A 21504-nucleotide genomic window follows, 5' to 3' on the forward strand; every position below is an offset into this window, starting at 1 on the left:
AGCCCAACTGAACCGCGCTCTGGCCCACCTCTTCCAACCGAGCCAGGGACGGCTAAACGACACTGGTCAAACACGCTCGGTCACGTTTAAGATTGCCTAGTGTGAGTACGCCCTTATATTCTCCCGCATCCCGCACACACAAGTCTTTACCTGCCCGCACTCGCCCATGAAGTGTTGTCCCGCACCGCACTCTGTTGCGTTGGGTCCCGCGATAGTGCAGGTCTCTACTCGGAAGGTGCCTGTTATAATGTTATGATCGAGGCTCTGGACTCTAAGCATAACTTGTTTTTCTATAACAAACTATAAAATATTTTCTAGAAAAACGTTAATGCCCTGGCAGTGGCAAATAGCTTTGGTTTTATATTTAATTTGATTACATTAATGTTTAAGTTGAGATTTACAAGAAATATTTTAACTGCTACAGTGTAAAAGGAATACTGCTGTAAAAAAGCACCTTATTTGTTTAAAGTGTTTGCAAACCAAATGTTAATGCACTTTTGCTCATATAGCAATACTTTTCAATGAAAAAAGTGCGCAATACACTACTTTTGAATTCATTATTGAATTTTGTGTATAACAATGCAGTTAATCGCGATTTAATCGCAGAAAAATCATGTGATTAATCATGATTAAAAATTAATCATTGCCAGCACTAAAAATAAGTTGAAATTATGTGGGCTGATGTCTTCAACAATAGCATACTGTATACCATTGATCAACAACCTCATAGCTCACAACAGATTTGCCTTTAAAGATTTATAAGTTATTGTTAAAAATCAATTTCCCTATGGAGTAAGTTTTACTTCCAGAAGCCAACTGTTGCACTCAAATGTGTTTTATTACATGTCATGCATTGCTTTGCTCATCACCGTATTTCTAATCACGCTTCCTCTATGACAGGTTTGTGCCTTACATCGGAATTGTCACAATTCTGATGAATGACTACCCCAAATTTAAGGTATGTAATGTATCATGTTTGAATGATGAGTTGTTGTTACATTGCACTTGTTCTAATACTTGTTCTTTGTTTCCTGACAGTATGCTGTACTGTGTTTGCTCGGGCTGTTTGTTTTGGTACACAGAGAATGAAGAATTTCAAGAGTAACGCCGTCAGGGAACACACGTCCCTCTTGTGACCAGTTTTTATGGTGTTTTTTTGTGAACATCCTGCACTTGCTCTTGGAGACAAAGGTCAAATTTCATTTTCTCTGTTGAATGACAGTGCATACACAAGAACTACTGGAAGAATTTGTATTTGTTCATTTTCCATGTAATACCAAATTCAGTTTTTGGTTGATCCGACTTTACAGCTGTACTTGCACCATATGTCAAGATTTAACTTTCTTAAAGGCTAAATTTTGTATTGAATAAAAATGTTGAGCCAAATTTAAAAGTGTGTTGTTTTATAAATTAATTCATTCTTGTTTATTCTCTTAATTTCTTACGTAAAATGTTTGTATAAACTACCAAATTTTGCTTAATTGCAACGTTTAATCGCAACATATAATCATTGCAGTTAATAGTATTCACCGTCTGTTTGATTGTGTAATTTGTAACTAACTGCATGATTCTTACTGTACATTTCTGCCATAGTAACCACTAAAAACCTACTCTTAAATATAATGTAGAAACTTAAAATTGTCTGTAAAGCTGCTTTGCAACGATTAGTATCGTGAAAAGCGCTATACAAATAAACTTGAATTGAATTGAATTATATTAGGAGTCACACACTGGTGTAAAAAAAAACAACAGAAATTGCTAAAATTCCGCCAATGATTACGAAGAAACGGCAAGTAAAACAATTAATTAAATATGACATTAAGTAGAAAAACTGAAATAGTTTTTTATTGTAAACAACGATTACACCGTAGGTTGTTTTATTTACAACTTCAAAAAAAATCATGTTTTACAGCGTATGTAGTCTTCATACTGCAGCCAGATGTATATCATAAATGTATTAAAATTAAATATAAAAAAATGCATAATATATTTCCTATAAGCAGAGGCGTCATGCCTATTCAAAGCCAAGTTGATTTTGAATACAGCTTCCAAAAGACGAAAAAATTGCCGAATAATATTTTTAATATTTGATTCGATCACACCGGCATGATTAGAACATTCAGTACGTCGATCACATCACCAGCTGCTAAATTCAAATCTGCGTTCGCTGGCTGGCGCTGAGCCAGAGACAGACGAGTTTGGCTGGTTCATTTTTTTTATTTTTTTATTTAGTCATTTAGCAGACGCTTTTATCCAAATTATAACCAATTACACACGATGCTGTTGAGTTTATGAATGCAATAACCAATCAGAGGTGTTCAGATGAGTCATCGCTAAAATGCCGGTGTTTTCTTCAGTCGCTCGCAGCCTGAATACCTCTTTCTGGCGAATTCTCGTCAGAAACAACAAAGTGCAGACGTGTGTACCAATTTGTAAGTAAGATACTCATTTCACAGTGTAAACAGCTTCAGTGATTTTAATGGGAGTTTTTGAGAGTGCTTGAACTCTAAACTGAAGCCAGTGGAAATGTTTTTTTGATAACGTAAATGTTCTTTGCTCTCTTTCTGTACAATGAAAGTGTTATGATTTTAGTGACATGTTTTTATGCATAGTTAATAGATTAGGCTACTTTTACCATCGCCCATTATCAACATAATCTGAAAATGCATCTATTTACATATTTGAGAATCGAGATAGCCTATTTCAAGATTTAGTTAACACGTGTGGGATTTTTTTCGAATAAAAAGGACAAAATAAATAAAACCCCCTCACTCGTGCCCCCTTAAAAATAATGAAAGCATGACGCCCCTGCCTATAAGTATGCTTAGAAAATGTGCAGCTTATGTTTTATTCAAGCATTATATGGAAGTACATATTAGTATCTTTACATTCATCTTTACCGTATGATTCATATGAATAGACACAGGCACGTGCAGAGGGGGGTGCGATGGGTGCTTGAGCACCTGCCCCTTTCCCCTTGATGCCCAAAGTGCCCTTTTGGCAAAGCAAATTTTTTTTTTTGTAATTAAACGCCATTTTGTGAAGGCCTGCCCAATCTAACTATTAGTAAAATGAATGAATTATTATTTAGTCGTAAATAAAATTATCCACATGATGATGACCTTTCACCTGACGATCTCATCAGGGATTATCCCTCACGTTCAGACACCTTTAATGTAGCGCACTACCAGGTTGCCTTCATAACGTCCGCGGCTGCCGGTAAGTGGAGTTCTCAGCGGAGCGGTGTGCTTGTATACTTATATTATTAAATTATTATTATTATACAAGAACTGCGTGAAGAGAGCATGCACAGCTGTTGTTTATATTGCTGTGTGTAGCCTGTGGAAGTAAGGTATTAAATATTAAAAATGCAGCTAACGTTCTACACACAGCAATATAAGCAAAGGTGCCTGTTCTCTTTCGTTCTTTCTGTTTGATTGGGAAAAGTTTAAAGGGCGTCGAGGGGTCTTGTCTTTATGTTATCTGACTAAAAAACTATTACTTTGAACTTTTTTTATTACAGTATTTATTTTAAAAATGTAGAGTGCCTTAAAAAGAATTATCACACACATGATAAAACAGGCTTATACTGATTTTCTCATCCTCCGATTTATAGGCTACTTATCAATCCTGTTTTTATCATCATTATAATTTTCAATAATAATAATAGGCCTAATTTAATTCCGTTTCTATTTTCAGAGTGATTAAGAGGTGCAAAGACATTTTTTATTTAACTTTTAAACTTAAAATGGTCTTTTCTGTTCTGTGTTTCTTTTTCAAAACTGCGTCACGGCATTTGCTGCTATCAATACAGAAGCATCCGTTTCAATACATGTCTCAGCAAGGAGCACAGCCCTAATAAAAGCCGTGCTCCATGAGCCCCCTTTATACTTTGAGCACCTCTGCCCCTCCAAAGGTCTCTGCACGGCCCTGAATAGACATACAGTATCTAGCCTATTAAAAAAATCATAGTCATAGTTCCTCAGAACTATCCTGTCTTTATTACATAGTAATACATTCGATTCATAACTATAGAAATGTAAGCTTTATGAATTCGCAACGCCTCAAAACGTTTTTCCATTATATTAATTCAATTAAATTGCATGCGCACAGCCAACGTACGTCACACAGTGTTTCCCATCCTCATTCAACCAGACTAAGCGTTCTCTGTCGTTATGTGACTTCAGTGATAAAACTGTGACCTCAGAGGCGTTTGGCATCCCACCCCACTCTGTTCATATAAATACCGTCCGTTCCGAGAAGAACGAAGAGCGTTCGCGACCAGTTGCATCTGAACAGAGGAATCCACCTACAGTTACTTGAGAAGATGGCCGTGAGTTCTGAAGACGGACATTGCAAATATAGACTATTTGCTTTCATTATGCTTTTTAACATATCGTTAAGCACCGCGGTCAGTCTCGATTTAACGGAGCTGCGAAATAAAGTTTCCAAAATAAAAGTGCATCCACGAGGGAATCTCTGGGCGACAGGTGTGTTTTAATTTAATCTTGTATTAAATCATAATGCAATTACAAAGAAACTACTAAATCCGTTTCCCAGCATAATTTTTGGTCTTCTTGCAGGTCATTTCATGGGCAAGAAGAGCATTTCAAACAGTCAGTTCCAGGACTCCTCAAAGCCTCCCAGGAATACTTTGGGCGAATCAGGCAGTTCAGAGGATTTGAGGGAGCTGATCACTCAGGAGGTGCTCAAAGTTGCTCTTCAGGCTCAGCTTGAAGATCCAAAGAGGACACAAGATGTTTATAATCAGGTGATTAGAGCTATTTACAGAATTGGTCAACTAAATATGTAGTTAAAAAAGTAAAAACAGTACACTGATGCTTTGTGATTATACATTTTATTCATTCATTTTTTTCAGGATACGGACTTCATGGTAAAGCTTTTGAAAAACTACATTGAAGAAAGGAACCTATAGTGACATTGCTGTTGATATAATTGTAATAAAATGTTATTTTGACAACCCTTACAGTTGTGTAGAAAATCTATGTGTGTGTCTGCTTTTAATGGCTTATTAGATAACTAAATATGTATTATTTATTCAACTGCTGTAACCATGGCTGGATACCTGAAAGAATATAATGAATGGGTGGATGGATTGATGGATGAATGAATGCGTTGGGTAAGTTATTAAAATAAAATCTGTATTTTAAAAAAGCATATGAAACTGCAAATCACTCTTATTTTACTCTATTAAATTAGCATTATGCCAGTTCCACCTAAGATAATATTTATTTTTTCTTTCAAATGAGCAACTATGACTAAGCAGACATCTCATAGAAACTAACGAACAACACTAGAAGGATCATACGCAGCTTTTCCCTGATTCATGCAGGGCTTTGGAGCATTTGTACATTGAGGCAAGGATTTGTTTTCTTTTGTTTTTTTCTTTTTACCTTTAAAATTGTTATTGAACAGTAATGTGAGATTGGTTACGATGGACACTTTTTGGTTAAATATAGAGCGCCATTAAAATGTTTCTGCACACTGTGAACAAAATGTTTATTTATTATAATATCATTATTGTTACAATTATTTATAATTTAATATAAGCCTAAGTATTACAATTATCGAGATAGATTTCGACTTTTTTAGAATTAGAAATTGAATATTAATGTAGCATTAACATGGATATACATTAAAAGCAACTTGGCTTACTAAAACTCATTGTCATTTAGCCTCGTGTGTGTGTGTGTGTGTAAGGAGAGATCCTTGAAAACAGTCTTGACAAATAAAAGTGCTTTAAAAATTATTTAAAATCGTAAATAATGTGCAGTTGTAAGTTTTTATTGATAATGGCTGTAATAAAATGAGTGTGTGTGGCGGTTGTGTGGGTATTTGCACATTTATGGATTCTGCATTCATGCAGTATAAATAAGACGTATACAAGCAAATTGCAACTTTAACAAAAAAACAAAACAAAAAAATCTTTCAATAGCCTATTATTTAATATACTGTTTTAATGAACGACAAGGCTATTCATTAAAATATCTCTAAAAATTCCATTCAGAAAGTTGTTCCTTTCAGCTGATGTAGGATATATAAAATGTTCTTTTTTTATTATTTTGCAAATCTCAGCATTTTGTCTTACAGAGACAACCAATATGTGATAACGCATTTAGATAAAACATAGTAGCAGATCATATGTTTATACCCATCTCTGTTAAATGATTTACCCACCTTTGGAAACGCAAACCACTCAAAACGGTTTAATTATAAGTCAAGCATTATGGGAACTGTGTTGACAGACACGCAACATTTTACCTTCTGACCCCTGACCCGTAGAGGGCAGCAATGCACTGACCATACAGCACACTACATGAGCGCGAAGAAGAAAATCTCTCGTGCAGCTCGGTAGAAAAGTATGAACCTTCATCCGTCATCCAGACTAAAGTGTTAAAATGCCTTTAATAGTAATGTGTGGTTACCCGTGCAGTGGTAAAACCCGACGAGCCCACGAACTGAAAGAATATTTCACGCAAAATACAGAAAGAAAGGTCCATCTAGTCGGAGATGAAGATCAAGGAATTGACAAGAGCTCTGTATATGCAGGTGAGAAGCTGCTGGAAGTTGATGATGCTTCGCGGTTTAAAGATATGCACTGATATAAGTGTGTGTCAGGACAATAATGAAGCCATTTACTGAGAAACACATCCCTAGTTTAAACACAGTATTATTACACATGTGCGCTAGCTATCCTGATTGAAAAACAAAGCTCTTAAACCTGCCTAAATGGTTGCTGGTCTTACTTACCCGTATATAGTATAATCTGGTTTGTCAAACTTTTACATTTAAAAAAATGTATACTTCCAGTTCTTTGTAATTGATCTGAATCTAACTGCAACAACAACGATATTTGACTACAGATTCTCAGAAAGAGAAGATTCTGAGAGGAGCACTGAGAGCTGAAGTGGAGAGGTGATTATTTCTCTTAAAATATCTCTGCTGTCATTTAAAGATGTGAAAGAGTCAGACTCAAACATAAGAATGATAATGGTCAAATGGCAAATAAGGATGTTCAAGATGATAAAAAGGCGATCTAACTTAAGACATATGTGCTAAAGTCTTATAATTGTATGTACAACATGTATTCATGTTGTTTAAAAAAACATTTATGCTGTTGTATCATGATGTATTGAGTCATGAATATCAAAACATTTAAGGATTTATGAATTACTGCATTTGTCCAGAAGAACAAAATGTTCCTCCTTTGTTTTTTAATTGATTTGAACTGATTTTGCACTAAAAAGCACCAGCTCTGTAATAAAGAAAGGAAGTATGTCTGATCTTATTTACATTTTTAACATTATGGATTGCAAGAAAATAATTGTTAAGGTTCATGTGCAAATATACAGTTTGGTCTAAAGTTGGAATACCACGCGTTATAGAAAAATGAAGACAAAACGTGCTGTTATAGGTCCTGCTGGGAATAATTTTACACCAATGATTATATTTGTTATATAAAAGTGTATAATTCTTTTAATAATACATTTATATAATTATAATTGTATACTAATTGTAATTATGCACTTGCATTAGAGTACAGTGAGCTACTTTTGATTGAAATAATTTTTCTTTGTACTTCTCTCTCTTTGTTTATAGGAAAGTAAATAAAGACGACATTGTGATTCTTGATTCCTTGAATTATATTAAAGGTAAATCAATGTTTACTCTGGTAAAATTAGTACATCTTTGCATTTTATATTCATATAGTGTTATATGTTTAGTTTTATTTGACCTTTAGAAAATGATTGATCCTGTACAAGAGTACAGCACATTTCTTAAAGTGTTATATTGAGTGACATACAGACTTGAGTATTATAATAACAGAGCTTGGTCTAACAGCTGGTGTTGCATGCGGCACTCTAGATTTCAGTCTGGCGTTAGATTGAGGACTCATTTTGTTTCATTTCTAGGCTACAGATATGAGCTGTTCTGTCTTATCAAACATACACAAACACCCCATTGCTTGGTATGTGAACTCCTAAAACTCATCTCGAACACATTTCAAACTATTTTTGTATGTACTAGTTCACATAACTCTATAACCCCTTCAGGTGTACTGTTTGACGTCAACTGACGTGAGCTCAGAATGGAATAAAGGCAGAGAGGCTGATTCTCGGTACACACAGGAAATGTAAGCATTTCTTGCTTTGTTTCAGGGTAGTTATATTAAAGGAATAGTTCACCCAAACATGACAATTTACTGAAAATGTATTCACTCTCATGTAGATGATGAGTTTCTTCATCTGAACAGATTTGGAGAAACTCAGCATTACATCACTTGCTTACCAATGGATCGTCTGCAGTGAATGGGTGCCGTCAGTATGAGAGATAAATCAGCCATGGTTTGAACATAAAAAAGCGTTTTGATGGTGGATTTGTTTCCACAAACATGCAGCATTTTGCTTCATAAGACTTTAATTGATCGACTGAATTCGTGATGATTACTTGTGGATTATTGTGACGTTTTTATCAGCTGTTTGGACTCTCATTCTGACGGCACCCATTCACTGCAGAGGATCCATTGGTGAGCAAGTGATGTAATGCTAAGTTCTCCAAATATTTTCAGATGAAAGATGGCCTGAGGTGTGTAAATACAAATAAATAATAAATACATTTTTTTTGGTTAACTATTCCTCTAGTTGTGTGTTTCTGATATTAGGTGTACATTACCATTCAAACGTCTGCGGTCAGTAAGATGTTTTTTTAAGATAGTAATACTTTTATTTAGCAAGTTTGCATTAAATTAATCAAAAGTGTCTGTTACGTTACAAAGATTTCTATTTCAAAAAAAATCCTGTTTAATGAACTTTTATTCATAAAAGAATCCTGAACAACATAGTTTTCAAAAAAAGAAAAAAAGGCATCGCAACTGTTTTCAACATTGATAATAATCAAAGTTTCTTGATCGAATCTCACCAAATCCGTTGCTGAAATCTGATCTTATCCATCACAGGAAAAAAAAAAATATTACAATAGAAAAGTTATTCTGAATTGTAATATTTCACAATAGGTGAAAAATTAACAATTGATTTTACTACTTATTTCACTAATACATGCAGCCTTGTTGAACAATCTTACTAGCCCCCAAACTTTTAAACGGTAGTGTATTTTTTTTTTAAAGTTCATAACGTTATAAAATAAAGATGCTACATATATTATCTAAATGTAATAATCTCTTCTGTTCTTTTAAACAACAGTCTGGATGCGCTAATACTGCGTTTTGAAGCCCCTGATTCAAGGAATAGATGGGATAGTCCACTCTTTACTATTCAGCAAGAGGACTCGCTTCCATTTGAAGCCATCTGCGATGCGCTTTTCAAACGAAAAGCACCACCACCTAATCAGTCCACGAAGAACGTAAGAGTACTAGTAATGCATTATGCATGAGTGTATATTAGCATTATGTATTTTTTATTGCCCTTGAATGGATATTAGAACCTGTTTCTCTTTGCCTTTTTACAGCAACCACTCTCATCCACAAACTTTCTGTACGAGTTGGACAAAGTTACTCAGGATGTCCTAATGGTATGATTTCCATCACTTTTAGGTGTTCTGTTATAAAAAATAGAAAAGCCATTCTTTCTGATTCATCGCCTATTTGCATAGCAAGACCATCAGTATCAATAGCGTGTTGTTTTATGTCTCAGGCTGTTCTTGAGTCACAGAAGACCAGCGTGCCTGGAGATCTCATTTCCATTCCTGGAGCCACGGAAAAGATATCCTTTATTCTAGCACGTTTAGCTTTAGCTTTGAATTTCTTTCTGGAAAATGTAGTCTTGGCTATTTGATATATCTCACTGTGACAACACAGAAATGTCCTACCATACACAGACTAAGCATTAGAAACGCTTACAACACGAAACCAAGATCAAGTCTGGAATTTTAATAAGCTTGACTGCAACTTCCTGACAGAAAGTTGATCCGTTTAATGTTAATTGAAGATGTTTTGTAGTAATAAACAGGTCCAGTTGGACCTATATGAATGTAATGAATACACAAACATCAAAGAATGTCATTTCTTTCTGATGCAGTTGCAGTTTGCTGGCCGTCTGTAAATGCTTTAGCATTTAGACATGTACAGAGATGGACCAGTGCAGGTGGCCCTTTGAAATAAGACATGATTCAAATGGGATCTTATTAGAAATTCATTTATACTCATTCTTTGTTGTCTTGCAACTAGGTTTCCAGCATATGCTACCATTCGAAAGTTTAGTAAGAGGTTAGTAAGATTTTTGTTTTTGAACAAATTCTATTATGCTGCTCACCAAGGTTGCATTTAATTGATCAGAAATACAGTAATATTGTGAAATGTATTTAACTATTTTATTTAAATATAAATACGTAATTTTGTCCTGTTATGGCCAGTGCCGGGTAGTAACTGATTACATGTCATTTGGATTACGTAATCAGATTCCAAAAAATTAGATCATATAACATGTTAAAATGCTTTAGAATTTAATTAATGATTAGCTTTTCATCAACTCATGAACCCAAGTTTGAGAAACCCTGGCGTAATTTAATGTTTAATACATTTCATGTTGATAACAAAGAATGGAATATATTATAGTAATCAAAAAGTAGTCCGAATACATTACTTAATGTAATCCAATAGATTACATTACTAACTACAATTTTTGTTTTGTAGTTTGCAATCAGTTGTGGACTATAATTTTTAAGTTTTAACTTTAAAAATGTCTAAGTGTAATGTGTAGTAGCCATTACTTCAGTGTCACATTTTAAAGTGCTGATTTGGTGCTCAATTATCAGTTGAAAGCAGTTGTGCTGATTAATGTTTTTGTGGTATTTGTGGTTTTACCACAAATACTTTTTTCAGGATTCTTGGGTGAATAGAAAGCTCAAAAGAACAGTTTTTATTTGAAATGTAATTTTTTTTTGTAACATTGTAAATGTATTTACGTCACTATTGATCAATTCAATGTGTCCTTGCTGAATAAAAATCCCCCCTCCAAAAAATCTATTTAATTTGCTAATGCAATGTAATGTACTGTACCTACCCAGTTTTCTTAACTTCTTCAATACATTGAATTCACAAGAAGTCTTAACATGGTGGAGTTGAGGAAACTCAGACGTCAGTTCATCAGTTACACCAAGATGCATCCGACAGAGAACATTGGACAGATTGCCAATATGTTTGTGCAGTATCTTAATAAGAGTATGCACTAACAGGTGATGTTTCTTATTAGTGTTTGTCATTCTTAAGGTCATATTTATTGTTTTCAAGTTTCAAGCATTTTAACAATGTTTTGAGTGCAATAAAATTTGTCTTTCTATATTCTTTGATGTGTGCGATCTTTGATATTTACGTCAACTAGCGAAGTGATCAAATAGGAGGAAACCTTATCACCTACCAACCCAAATAAATAAATTAAAACTCCCAACACAGGTAACTATTCAGAGGTTATGTTCTCTTTTCTCATCGTTTTCCTCATTCACAGTCTTCAGTGGTTCACAGACCTTGAAATGAGCGTAAGGTTTGATTGAAGTCATCACTGCATACATACAGATGTTTTCATGCTTCAGATGTGGAAGGCCTGATAAAATGAACCATAAAATTCATTGAGACGCTGACAATTAGTGTTTTTTATGCAAGTCTTTTGTTTATGCCTCTGGGCAAATGTAAATGTTTGGTGAGCCATATTGACTCTTCCGTTAGTGAATCAGGCCAGCTGTTTATGTGCAAAAGTATAATCCAATGTAATATAATTTGAAGAAAACATGCACTTCAATAACTTCTGTCATGACCTCTCAGACTTGTTTGCATGGTGAATATAGCAGCATAGGTTCGTGTTGGTTACATCTTTTGTCAGGCTTTTTATTTATATAATTATTATTTATTTGTATATTTTATTTAAAAAATATATAGTATTGGTTAAAAACATCACTCAAAGATATATGGCAGAATTTGTGATGTGTTCTCAGTTTTCTGTTATCTTATAATATCTAATGACTAATACAGAAATATTAGTTGTAGGATATGAGTTGAGAGATCTAGGTAAAAACAGTTCTAAGGTTTGGGGTCCTTTTTTTTAAATTCATGGTTTTATTCTGCAAGGATGCATTAAATTATTCAAAAGTAAGAGTAAAAACATTTATAATGCAAAAACTATTTCAAATAAATGAAGTGCTTTTAAAAATTTCATTCACCAAAGAATCCCACAATTTCCTCGAAAATATTAAGCAGCACTGTTTTCAAAACTGATAATAAGAAATGTTTCTTAAGCACTAAATCAGCATATAAGAACGAAGGATCATGTGACACTGTAGTAATGATGCTGAAAATTCAGCTTTGCCATCGGGAATGTGACATTAAAAATAATTTGTTACATTTATATAGCGCTTTTCTAGGCATTTAAAGTGCTTTATATTGTGAGGGGTGATCTCCACATCCACCACCAGTGTGCAGCATCCACCTGGATGATGCAACGGCAGACATAGTGTGCCAGAACGCCCACCACACACCAGCTTATTGGTGGAGAGGAGACAGAGTGATGAAGCCAATCAGTAGATATGGGGATGATCAGAGGCCAATGGGCAAATTTGGCCAGGATGCTGAGGTCACACCTCTACTCTTTTCGAAAGACATCCTAGGATTTTTAATGACCACAGTGAATCAGGACCTCGGTTTAGCGTCTCATCTGAAGGACAGTGCATGTTGACAGTATAGTGTCCCCATCACTATACTGGGGCGCTAGGACCCACACAGACCACAGGGTGAGCACCCCCTGCTGGCCTCAATAGCATCTCTTCCAGCAGCAACCTAGTATTCCCAGGAGGAGAGCTGCAGAGTGATAGCTGCTGGAGAAATACATTATACAAGAAAAATAGTTATTTTAAATTGGAATAATATTTTACAATATCACTGTTTTTTGTTCATCAAATGCAGCCTTAGTGAGCATAAGAGACTTCTTTTAAAAACACCTTACTGACCCCAAACTTTTGAATGGTGGTGTATATTTTTAAAATGCTAAGTCTGAGACTTTGCATATTTACGTTTTCTTTTCTCTTTTTCTGTAAAGATCTAGTGGCACATTAATCCACACATTAAACAAAATAAGCATTATGTGATTAACAGTTTGATGAAATGCTGTTGAATCATTATGAAACTTTACAAAACATTCTATCATGAAATGTCTCTCTTTGCACAGTTAGAGCTACTTTACACATTGTACAAGTGTTATTTATTTATTTATCAATCCCCATTTCAAAGAGATTTACAAGGAAATACTGTCAAAGTTCATATCCAGTAGAGAAATATTTGACTTTTTAATCTGTAATAAACTCTTGGTAGTGTTTTGGAATAAAGCACTAGCTTTGGGGGTATTGAAAATGCCCTTCTCTTTAAACCTCGCCAGCTCAGTAATCGGGTTAGTTACCAGATATTATGTTGTTGTACATAACTACTGTAAAGCTGTAAAATATCAGACCATTGGCTGTAACTAATGCGAAGACGAGGGTTGTTATGTGCGACCACCTTCTGGCTGCTGGTTATTGGAATAAATTTCAGATTTAGAGATTTTGCTATATGTGCTTCTTTTCTGCATTTCTCTTCTTTGCTAGCATGATGTTTAAATGTAAATGTGTGGCTTATATACTGTATAGGGCAACAGATTATTTTTATAAGAAAAATGGACTGCATATTTAATCTTCTGAAACTTCACTGCAAACATGCACAATAAAATATACAGAAATGTTCTTTATTCATTTAACCATATAGAATGCAGACAAAAATACAAGAATAGAAAAATACAATATTTATACAAGAATTGAAATGCTTTATATTTACACAGATTAAACGTTTAAAACCGATGAAGCCGTCTACTTCTCTTTATCAATTTTCTTAGACGGTTTCACGGTTACAGCAGTGCCAAAGAGTCTGTCCCAGTGACTAAAGAAAGGTGCAAAGTTGCTGCTGGGTTTCTGGTGATGTATATCATGGGCCATCGCTCCTCCAAAGAAGCCCAAAAGGAACCAGGTGGCCAGGCGAATAAGGCAGGTCGTAGCCGATATGGTCTTCCACAGACATCCAAATGCTGAAAACAGAGAGAGTCCATATTGTCAGAGGATGGCACTTGAGCAGGCTGGGGTCGATGTTGCTCCAGAAGCCCACCGTCATCAGCTCCACAGCGCTGAGGTGCTGGGTGGACCAGGAGAATGGCGAGATGTAATCGTGATGGATAGCGTGGACCCATCTATACAGGTGAGGGTTTTTGTGGTGCACCAAGTGCCAGAAGAAGTACTGGGTGTCAAAGATGAGCAAAACACCCAACGCGCCGGAGATCAGTTCCCATACTGTTGGAGCAACTGCAGGAAGTGGAGGCGCAGGCATCACCACATTGGTTATCAACACAGCCGGAAGCACAAAAACTAGATGATTGTACACCGCCGTTCCCAGAGTCCTCAGCATCATGCCGACGGTGGGACGGCGCTGCTTTTGGATCTTGTACTCAAAGAGAGGAGCTCTCTCTCCCAAGACATCCAGGATGGCGAAGGGGACGCTGAAGATGAAATAGCAGGAGAAGGCGAGCAGCACTGGGAAGAATGGAGATGAGACCAAGGTGTAGTGCCGGAACAACAGGAAGTCCCACAGGGGCTGAAGAAGACGGTCAGAAGCCTTGGAAGTTGGGAGCCGAAGAGCAACTTCAGTGATGTTCCACATCCTGCTGCTATAGATTGAGCAAATGCAAGTGAATGCTGATGGGAATAACTCAGCCCTATTTATACTGCTGAGCCAGACTTGGACCTCCTATCATAGGGCACTTTCTCTTCGGTTTTCTCAGCCAATACCCCACAACCCAACCTTTCCAAGACATGAAACGATACCGCTAGTAAACAAATGTTATGCTGGATTACTTCCTTCAAATCCTTGCGCAAAAGAAAAGCTTTCCCAAAAACCCAAGTCTCTCAGTTTCTTTAGTGTCTGGGTTATTGAACAGACCATTTCTCTTCATTTCTCTCCATTCTGAATCTACAGCTGGTACAACCAAATAGAAATAATAAATAAAAAAGCTTAACTTTACTTAAGACATTTAAATGTAACTGTTACCAAAAACCTAGCAAGGACCTTCTACTATGCAGATGACAAAATAACTGTTTCCACCAATTCTCCTGCTTTGGTGCAACCAAATAATCAAATAATAACCCAAAATACATTTAGATTTAAATAATAGTTCAAATGTAACTTTACCTATTACCAATAACATAGCATTGACCTTCCACTACCCAGAAGACAAAATAATAAAACAGTTCAACAAAGAATCAAGGGTGTGTAAAGTTTTGAACTGGGCCATTGTGTAAATTCAGTTCATTTGTCTTGTGGACTATATGTAAACATCTTTTATGTGAAAATAGCTCATTCAGGGCAGTACAATAAATAATCTCCCCACTTTGTTGAATCTACAGCTTTGGTACAACCAAATAAATATGAATTTTAAAAATCATGTAAGTATAAATAGTAGCTTGAATATAACTTGTGATATTACCAATAACCTAATAAGGACATTCTATGATCCAGAAGACAATTTACACCAATCATTCTGTTTCAAAGAATCAGTCAACTTTTTGAACTGGGTCATTTGTGTAAATTCATTCATTATTTTGTCTTTTGGACGATATGTAAACATCTGTTGTGTATTTCTCATAGTTCAGTCATAAAGCTCTAGATGGCACAGACTGATAGGTCATGCAATCTGCTAGCAATCACATCGTTTACTACATAGCACAAGCTCACGATTCTTCAGCCAATGAAATTTCTTGCTCAACATTTACAGTAAATAGTCTGGTTCAGTGTTTGCTATAAGCTTGTTCTACAGCGCGCTATCAGAGGTCCTCTGAAACCCTCCACCTCCCCCAGCTCCACCTGTCTAGATCTGCTATGGAATTTATGTATGCCCATTCATACAACAGTAACACATCTTACATGTTCAAAGCAGCAGCAGTGTTTGTAGCAGATCTAGTCCACCAAGACCAACATTGTCATATCAGTATTTTTTTAAACATAATATTTTTTAATTATTAACATTTTGCGGACTCAAGGCTGTGTAAACTTATGACTAAAACGGTATTTTACATATCCCATTCCATATTAATAATAACAACAACAAAAATATTTTTTGTACATAATTTTATTTCAATTGCAATCATAGAAAATGCACAGACATATTTTGCATTCCATATTTTGCTTATTACAAGTATCCATAATTTGACTTGGTTGCATTTTGAAAAGAAATTAATAAGAGAGAGAAGATGTCCAGTGACTAAGTAAAAATTATAATAAAATCTCACATCATAATGATTGTAACCTTTAGCAAACTTCTGAAGTCTAAATGACTTTTGACTAGCATCATTTCAGGTATTCGTAAGCAATCTAAAACCAAAGATGTATTGAATTTATGCACATGTAATATGTTTTTTTTCTACTAGCAAACAAAAAGAGAGGAGATGTACAAAAAGTGGGAACAGTTTCCATGTTATGCTGAATATATGTATGCTGTCAAATGTATTTTATTTCAAATTCATTGTCCATGACAAGAATTATTTTTTTTTTTTTAAATCATTTGAAAAGAAATCTAAAAATGTGATTTGATGACTTAAACATGTTTAAGTACTTGGCCATGTATCATCTGATTGGCTGAAAATAAGACCCTTTGGTATCTTTAATTACTTTTTTCTTGATTCTTTTTCTTTGCCACCGTTTTACATGTATTGGCGTATTTTTGCCGGTCGTTCCTGTATAGAAAAATAAGATAATTAATAATAATAAATGATAAGTTCATATACAGTTCAGAGACAAAAAAAAACATGATCAGGCCATATTTGGTCCAATTTGTTTAGAACACATGGGTGCAAAAAAAAAAAAAAAAAAACTACCATATTCTAGGCTTGTCAACAACTATTAGTTTAAGGTTGAATGTGGGATAGCACTTATGGGTCAAGTTTTTGGGTGGGGGGAAATGTATTTAATTTTTTTTTTGTTCAATTATTATTTTCATGACTATTGTTTGTTTTTCATTTTCTTTTTTTAATGTTTGTTTGTTAAAATGTAAGTTTTATATGTTTGCATTTAAAAAAGTGTAATTACAAGTGACTGTCTGCTAAAATGTCTAATAATAAAAATATTTAAACCATAAGGTTAATTGTGACACTGTACATAAAGTATTGATCAAACAAAATATATGGCATTGCAACATATATAACAGTAAGTAAATGTTATACTACGCTATATTTCACTGCCACAGGGTTTATAAAGTATAGGGAAATCAGCACATACCTGCTCATCTTAACCTTGTTTCTACAGCCCTGTCCGCCCTCCCAGTGGCTTGTGAAGGCCGCTCTTGTCATCATACCTCCACAACTAATGCATGGTTTACCATTGTTGTATGGCTAGAAGAAGAAAATAAAACAATAAGTCAAAAGTTATAAGTATATTAGAAACCAGTGGTTCTCAACTGGTGAGTTGAGACCCAAAAGGTGTGTTCAGATAAAGTTCAAAAACAAATCGAAATGCAAAATGCAATCAGTCCTATATATTTTTTGTTAATGTCAAAGGCCACTCTAATATTTTGATGCAAAATCATTTGCAACAGTTTGCATATTATGTCTCATTCTCAAAAACTTTGGGAAAAAAATGGAGGTTCACATGAAGCAAGGATAAACAGTTTGTGCCAACCACTTTACTTACATTGTAAATCATTTTCTTGAAATCACCGAAATTCTAAATATCTAAATATTTAAATATAAATATCTAAAAAATCTAAGCGATTTTTCCCAAAAATATGTACAATCTAAAAACATTTAGAATAAAAAATATTTTCATATAACACAATTCATTTCAATAGTAAAATTGTTTAATTCTAAATGTTTTAGATTCTAAATGCTTTAAGAAAAGTAAATTAGTTTGGTACTGTGTCATCATTTGATGTCCAATGGAAAATCTAAATACTGAAGAAAAACCAGACAAAACCCGTTGCTGACTCATTCTTGTTTTGGGAACTAATGTCTTGCGTTCTTGTTCGTCTTGGCAAAATTTGGGTCAAATCCTTTTTGCTGCACTCACAGTGTTGTAATGTTTCCAAAAACCACAGGTTTAAACAAGCAGAAAACCGGTCTAATTTGCCTCTAATTTCAATGCAATATCTGGGTTAAGGGGGTTTGAGGTGAAAATAATCCTCATCCAGTCAGCCGGACGGCTTTTCTCCTGCTGACCTGCTCTTTGGCACAATAACCGCAGATCATTCTGGTGGCCAGCTCCATCAGATGGTCCTGATCTTCATCATGGCACACATCACATGGGTACACCCGACCACAGCACGGAAATCTAGCAGAAGAGACAGTTAATACAAGACGGCTGCCCTAAATATGAGCCAAGGGCACTTTATAGGTCAAACAAGAGGATGTGGTGCTTTCTGCTACAAAATAAACCTCTTACAGACCCAGACAATGTTCCTGGTAGTTACCTTAGCCACCGGTGACTTTGTTTGAAATGCCTGCAGGCCCCTTTATCGGGTAGAGGTTTCCCTTGCTGAACCGCAGGGTCTTTGTAGCGTTGAGTGTATTGGGCAGCTGCACCTGTAAGTTCAGTAAATAACAATAATTTGTTACATTTATATGCCGTTTTTCACACTCAATGCACTTTACAGAGAGGCACTTAACCTCAAGGCACCAGAACATGCCAGATAACTGTGGAGAGATGAGAGATACCTCAGGACTTTTAATGACCACAGAGAGTCAGGACCTCAATCTAAAGCTAAATAACAGTGGCTTTTTACAGTATAGTGTCCCTATATGGGGCAACAGGACCCACACAGACTTTTGCTGACTATACTAACATGTAATTACAGCAGCAACCTTTGTTGTACCAGAGGGTCTCCTGTCCTCGTCTGACCAGACTTGAACTCGCTAAGCTTCAGTGGGAAACCTGGTGCTGGCGGTAAATAATCCCTCACAGCGAGACTAACTCTAGGACATCAGTGCACAAGAAACAAGAACTGGACAGAATCAGTGAGGATATAGGACAGGGTTCAGACCTGTCTGATTTCTGGGCTCTGGCTGAATGAACTGGAAACGTGTCGCCTCCACAAAAATGCTGAGTTTGGTATGACAATGTTGGCAGTTTTGCTCCCAGTTTTGCCCATAAGTCAGATTCTAGAGAAAATAAAAGTGAGAGAGAACAATTGAAAATAATATCACATGCTTTTCCTTCTGTTTTTCTTTTCCAGAAAAACATATTGCTGATGAGATGTATTTATCTGACAGTGTCAAATTGTAGGGCTGTCAAAGTAATGTGTTAAATCATTATATATATGAAGTATATGATGTCAATTGTCATCAGTAAATCTTCATCAGACCTGAATTGTGTCCTCCTTGTTGCAGTTAACGCAACCCACACTGAACACAGAGTCCTTCAGTACCAGATCAACAGGTGCAACTGCGTTAAGGTCCAGGTAGCCCAAAACATCACTGTAGTGGTGCAGCATACTGGGTCTGAAGGCAGCCCTGATCCCTGCTTGACACTTCTCACACTGAGCAGTACAGGTCAGACGCCCCGTCAGGGTCAGGTCAGAATCAACTTTACACCTAGAAGGAGGGGCACATGGTTACTTTGCACTCTTGCCTGAGGGCATTTTGTGATAAATCAGTCCTCTAAAGAAATAAGAGGCCACGTTTGGAGTGGACCTGGTATTGACATCAAACTTGGGTGATCCACTCAGAAATCCACAGCTCTAAATAAAGGTACATTTAGAAACATTTAAAGGGGTCATATGACGTTGCTAAAAAGAACATTATTTCGTGTATTTGGTGTAATGAAATGTGTTTATGTGGTTTAAGGTTCAAAAAACACATTATTTTCCACATACTGTAGATTATTGTTTTTCCTCTATGCCCGACCTTTCTGAAACGTGTCAATTTTTACAAAGCTCATCGTTCTGAAAAGCCAGGTGTGCTCTGATTGGCCAGCTGTGATCCAATCTTATAAATGAAATTCGGAGATGGTGAGAAATTTATGTGACCCCATCTTCCTGATGCGATCACTGACAACAGCAAAGGACTGCCCACTCACCTTTCACGCAATCATTCCTTTACTAGCTTTTGAAACGTTGCCTGGTATACATAGCTAGAAAGGGATACAATGCTACATTTGTGTAATAACTTTAAGTTGATTTTTAGTTCTATTTAATAGAATGTTAGTTTTAATAGTTTCAGATTTTATACATATATACAATGCCCGGTCAAAAAATGTCGCCATCTGGATTTAAATAAGCAAATACATAAGAATTTAAGATATTATTGCAGTGATTAATATGTTTCTGGCATGTTGTATGATTGGCAACAATTCTTTTAACCCTAACTGATGCAGTGTGTATTTTTATTTTTTTTTCAAACCACCATGACAGAACATGTACCCATGTTCATATTCCAGGAAGACAAAGCCAAGATTCACCAGGCACAATTTGTGAAAGATTGGCCACCACAGAGTCCTGACTTTAACTGGAGTCGACTTACACTGCTTGTCCAAAAAAAAAAAAAAAGCTGCACACTCTAATATTGGGCCACCTTTAGCTTTGATTATATTGTGCATGCTTTGTGGCATTGTGCATTTCGACAGCGTCAAGCAAAATCAAAGCATTTATTTCCATCAAGAGTTGCATTCATTTTGGGCTGAGATCTTGTAATGACAACGGGAGATTCGAACCACTCTGTAAAGTCGACTCCAGCACATCCTCAAGACTTTCAATAGGGTTATGGACTGTGGTGGCCAATTCATACAACAAAATTATTCTGAACCACTGAGCCACTATTTCACAAACTGAGCATGGCAAATCTTGGCATTATCATCCTGGAATATGTACATCAGCATGTCTTCCATGATTGTCTGACAGGAAAAAGCTACACACTGCATCAGTTAAAAGAATTGTTGCAAAACATATTACATGCCAGAAACATATAAATCACTGCAATAATGATCCAATTCTAAATTCTTCAGTATTTACTTATTTAAATCCAAATTTAAATAATACGAATTATTAAAATCCAAATTTAGTCGTTTTTTGGCTAAGCGGTAGGCCTATACGTAAATACATATAGGGTACAAACAGGGCTAAAGGTGCCTTTGATATTATTTTCATCTAAACCACTAGATGGCACAAAAACGTGGCGTAGCACTTTCCAAAACATCCGCTTTTCAAGATGCACGTGTATATTTGTCTGATCATTGACGCGATCGCGCGCAGCAGTGCAAAGTTCATTCTGTGCTTACTTGATCTAATATTTTATGTTTTTTTAAATGTTGTAGATTTAAGTAGCAAATGAGAATCGCTAAAATTAATGCATATATTTTGAGACAACGGTCTTCTTTATGATTTTCAGTTTTGTTTAAGATAATTAAAGCAACAGTTTTTAAATAACGAAAGAATATATAAAAGTATGGTATTTTAGCCCCCTGCTGTTGGGGCTAAAGGCGCA

General features: G+C 35.6%; 5 protein-coding genes across 7 annotated transcripts in view; 3 read left to right on the top strand and 2 right to left on the bottom strand.

Annotated features, from left to right (window-relative positions):
- LOC107725738 (signal peptidase complex catalytic subunit SEC11A) overlaps positions 1 to 1385 on the top strand; it is a 10026-nt gene extending 8641 nt beyond the window's left edge. For both annotated transcript variants that reach the window (XM_016535118.1, XM_016535119.1), the window contains exons 5-6: positions 901 to 958; positions 1039 to 1385. In XM_016535118.1, the coding sequence (XP_016390604.1) occupies positions 901 to 958; positions 1039 to 1089 (109 nt within the window). In that variant the 3' untranslated portion in view covers positions 1090 to 1385. The remainder of the gene's footprint in view (positions 1 to 900; positions 959 to 1038) is intronic.
- A 2921-nt stretch (positions 1386 to 4306) lies between these two features.
- LOC107725739 (neuromedin-B-like) lies at positions 4307 to 4973 on the top strand. Its single transcript, XM_016535120.1, has 3 exons — positions 4307 to 4490; positions 4584 to 4771; positions 4880 to 4973. Exons 1-3 carry the CDS (start codon positions 4328 to 4330, stop codon positions 4934 to 4936), a joined length of 408 nt encoding a protein of 135 aa, XP_016390606.1. The 5' UTR covers positions 4307 to 4327; the 3' UTR covers positions 4937 to 4973.
- A 1330-nt stretch (positions 4974 to 6303) lies between these two features.
- On the top strand, positions 6304 to 11320 carry LOC107725737 (protein KTI12 homolog). The gene is made up of 9 exons (XM_016535117.1): positions 6304 to 6570; positions 6885 to 6936; positions 7621 to 7673; positions 7935 to 7990; positions 8076 to 8155; positions 9222 to 9381; positions 9487 to 9549; positions 9672 to 9740; positions 11065 to 11320. The coding sequence occupies exons 1-9, from the start codon at positions 6420 to 6422 to the stop codon at positions 11206 to 11208; spliced, it is 828 nt and encodes a 275-aa protein (XP_016390603.1). The 5' UTR covers positions 6304 to 6419; the 3' UTR covers positions 11209 to 11320.
- Positions 11321 to 13860: 2540 nt separating this feature from the next.
- Positions 13861 to 14788, bottom strand: LOC107725732 (cholesterol 25-hydroxylase-like protein 1, member 1). Its single transcript, XM_016535110.1, is given in 2 exon segments — positions 13861 to 13995; positions 13997 to 14788. Coding segments are annotated over 2 exon segments (840 nt in total). The 5' UTR covers positions 14702 to 14788.
- Positions 14789 to 16572: 1784 nt separating this feature from the next.
- Positions 16573 to 21504, bottom strand: part of LOC107725742 (uncharacterized protein C18H10.09) — a 16919-nt gene continuing 11987 nt past the window's right edge. For both annotated transcript variants that reach the window (XM_016535125.1, XM_016535126.1), the window contains exons 7-12: positions 19389 to 19617; positions 19068 to 19185; positions 18498 to 18609; positions 18247 to 18358; positions 17312 to 17424; positions 16573 to 16770 (exon numbers count right to left, since the gene is read on the bottom strand). In XM_016535125.1, coding sequence (XP_016390611.1) covers positions 16698 to 16770; positions 17312 to 17424; positions 18247 to 18358; positions 18498 to 18609; positions 19068 to 19185; positions 19389 to 19617 — 757 coding nt within the window. In that variant the 3' untranslated portion in view covers positions 16573 to 16697. The remainder of the gene's footprint in view (positions 16771 to 17311; positions 17425 to 18246; positions 18359 to 18497; positions 18610 to 19067; positions 19186 to 19388; positions 19618 to 21504) is intronic.

This window comes from Sinocyclocheilus rhinocerous, unplaced genomic scaffold, assembly GCF_001515625.1.
Source record: "Sinocyclocheilus rhinocerous isolate Xijiao unplaced genomic scaffold, SAMN03320098_v1.1 scaffold426, whole genome shotgun sequence".
In the NCBI taxonomy this organism is placed as follows: Eukaryota; Metazoa; Chordata; class Actinopteri; order Cypriniformes; family Cyprinidae; genus Sinocyclocheilus; species Sinocyclocheilus rhinocerous.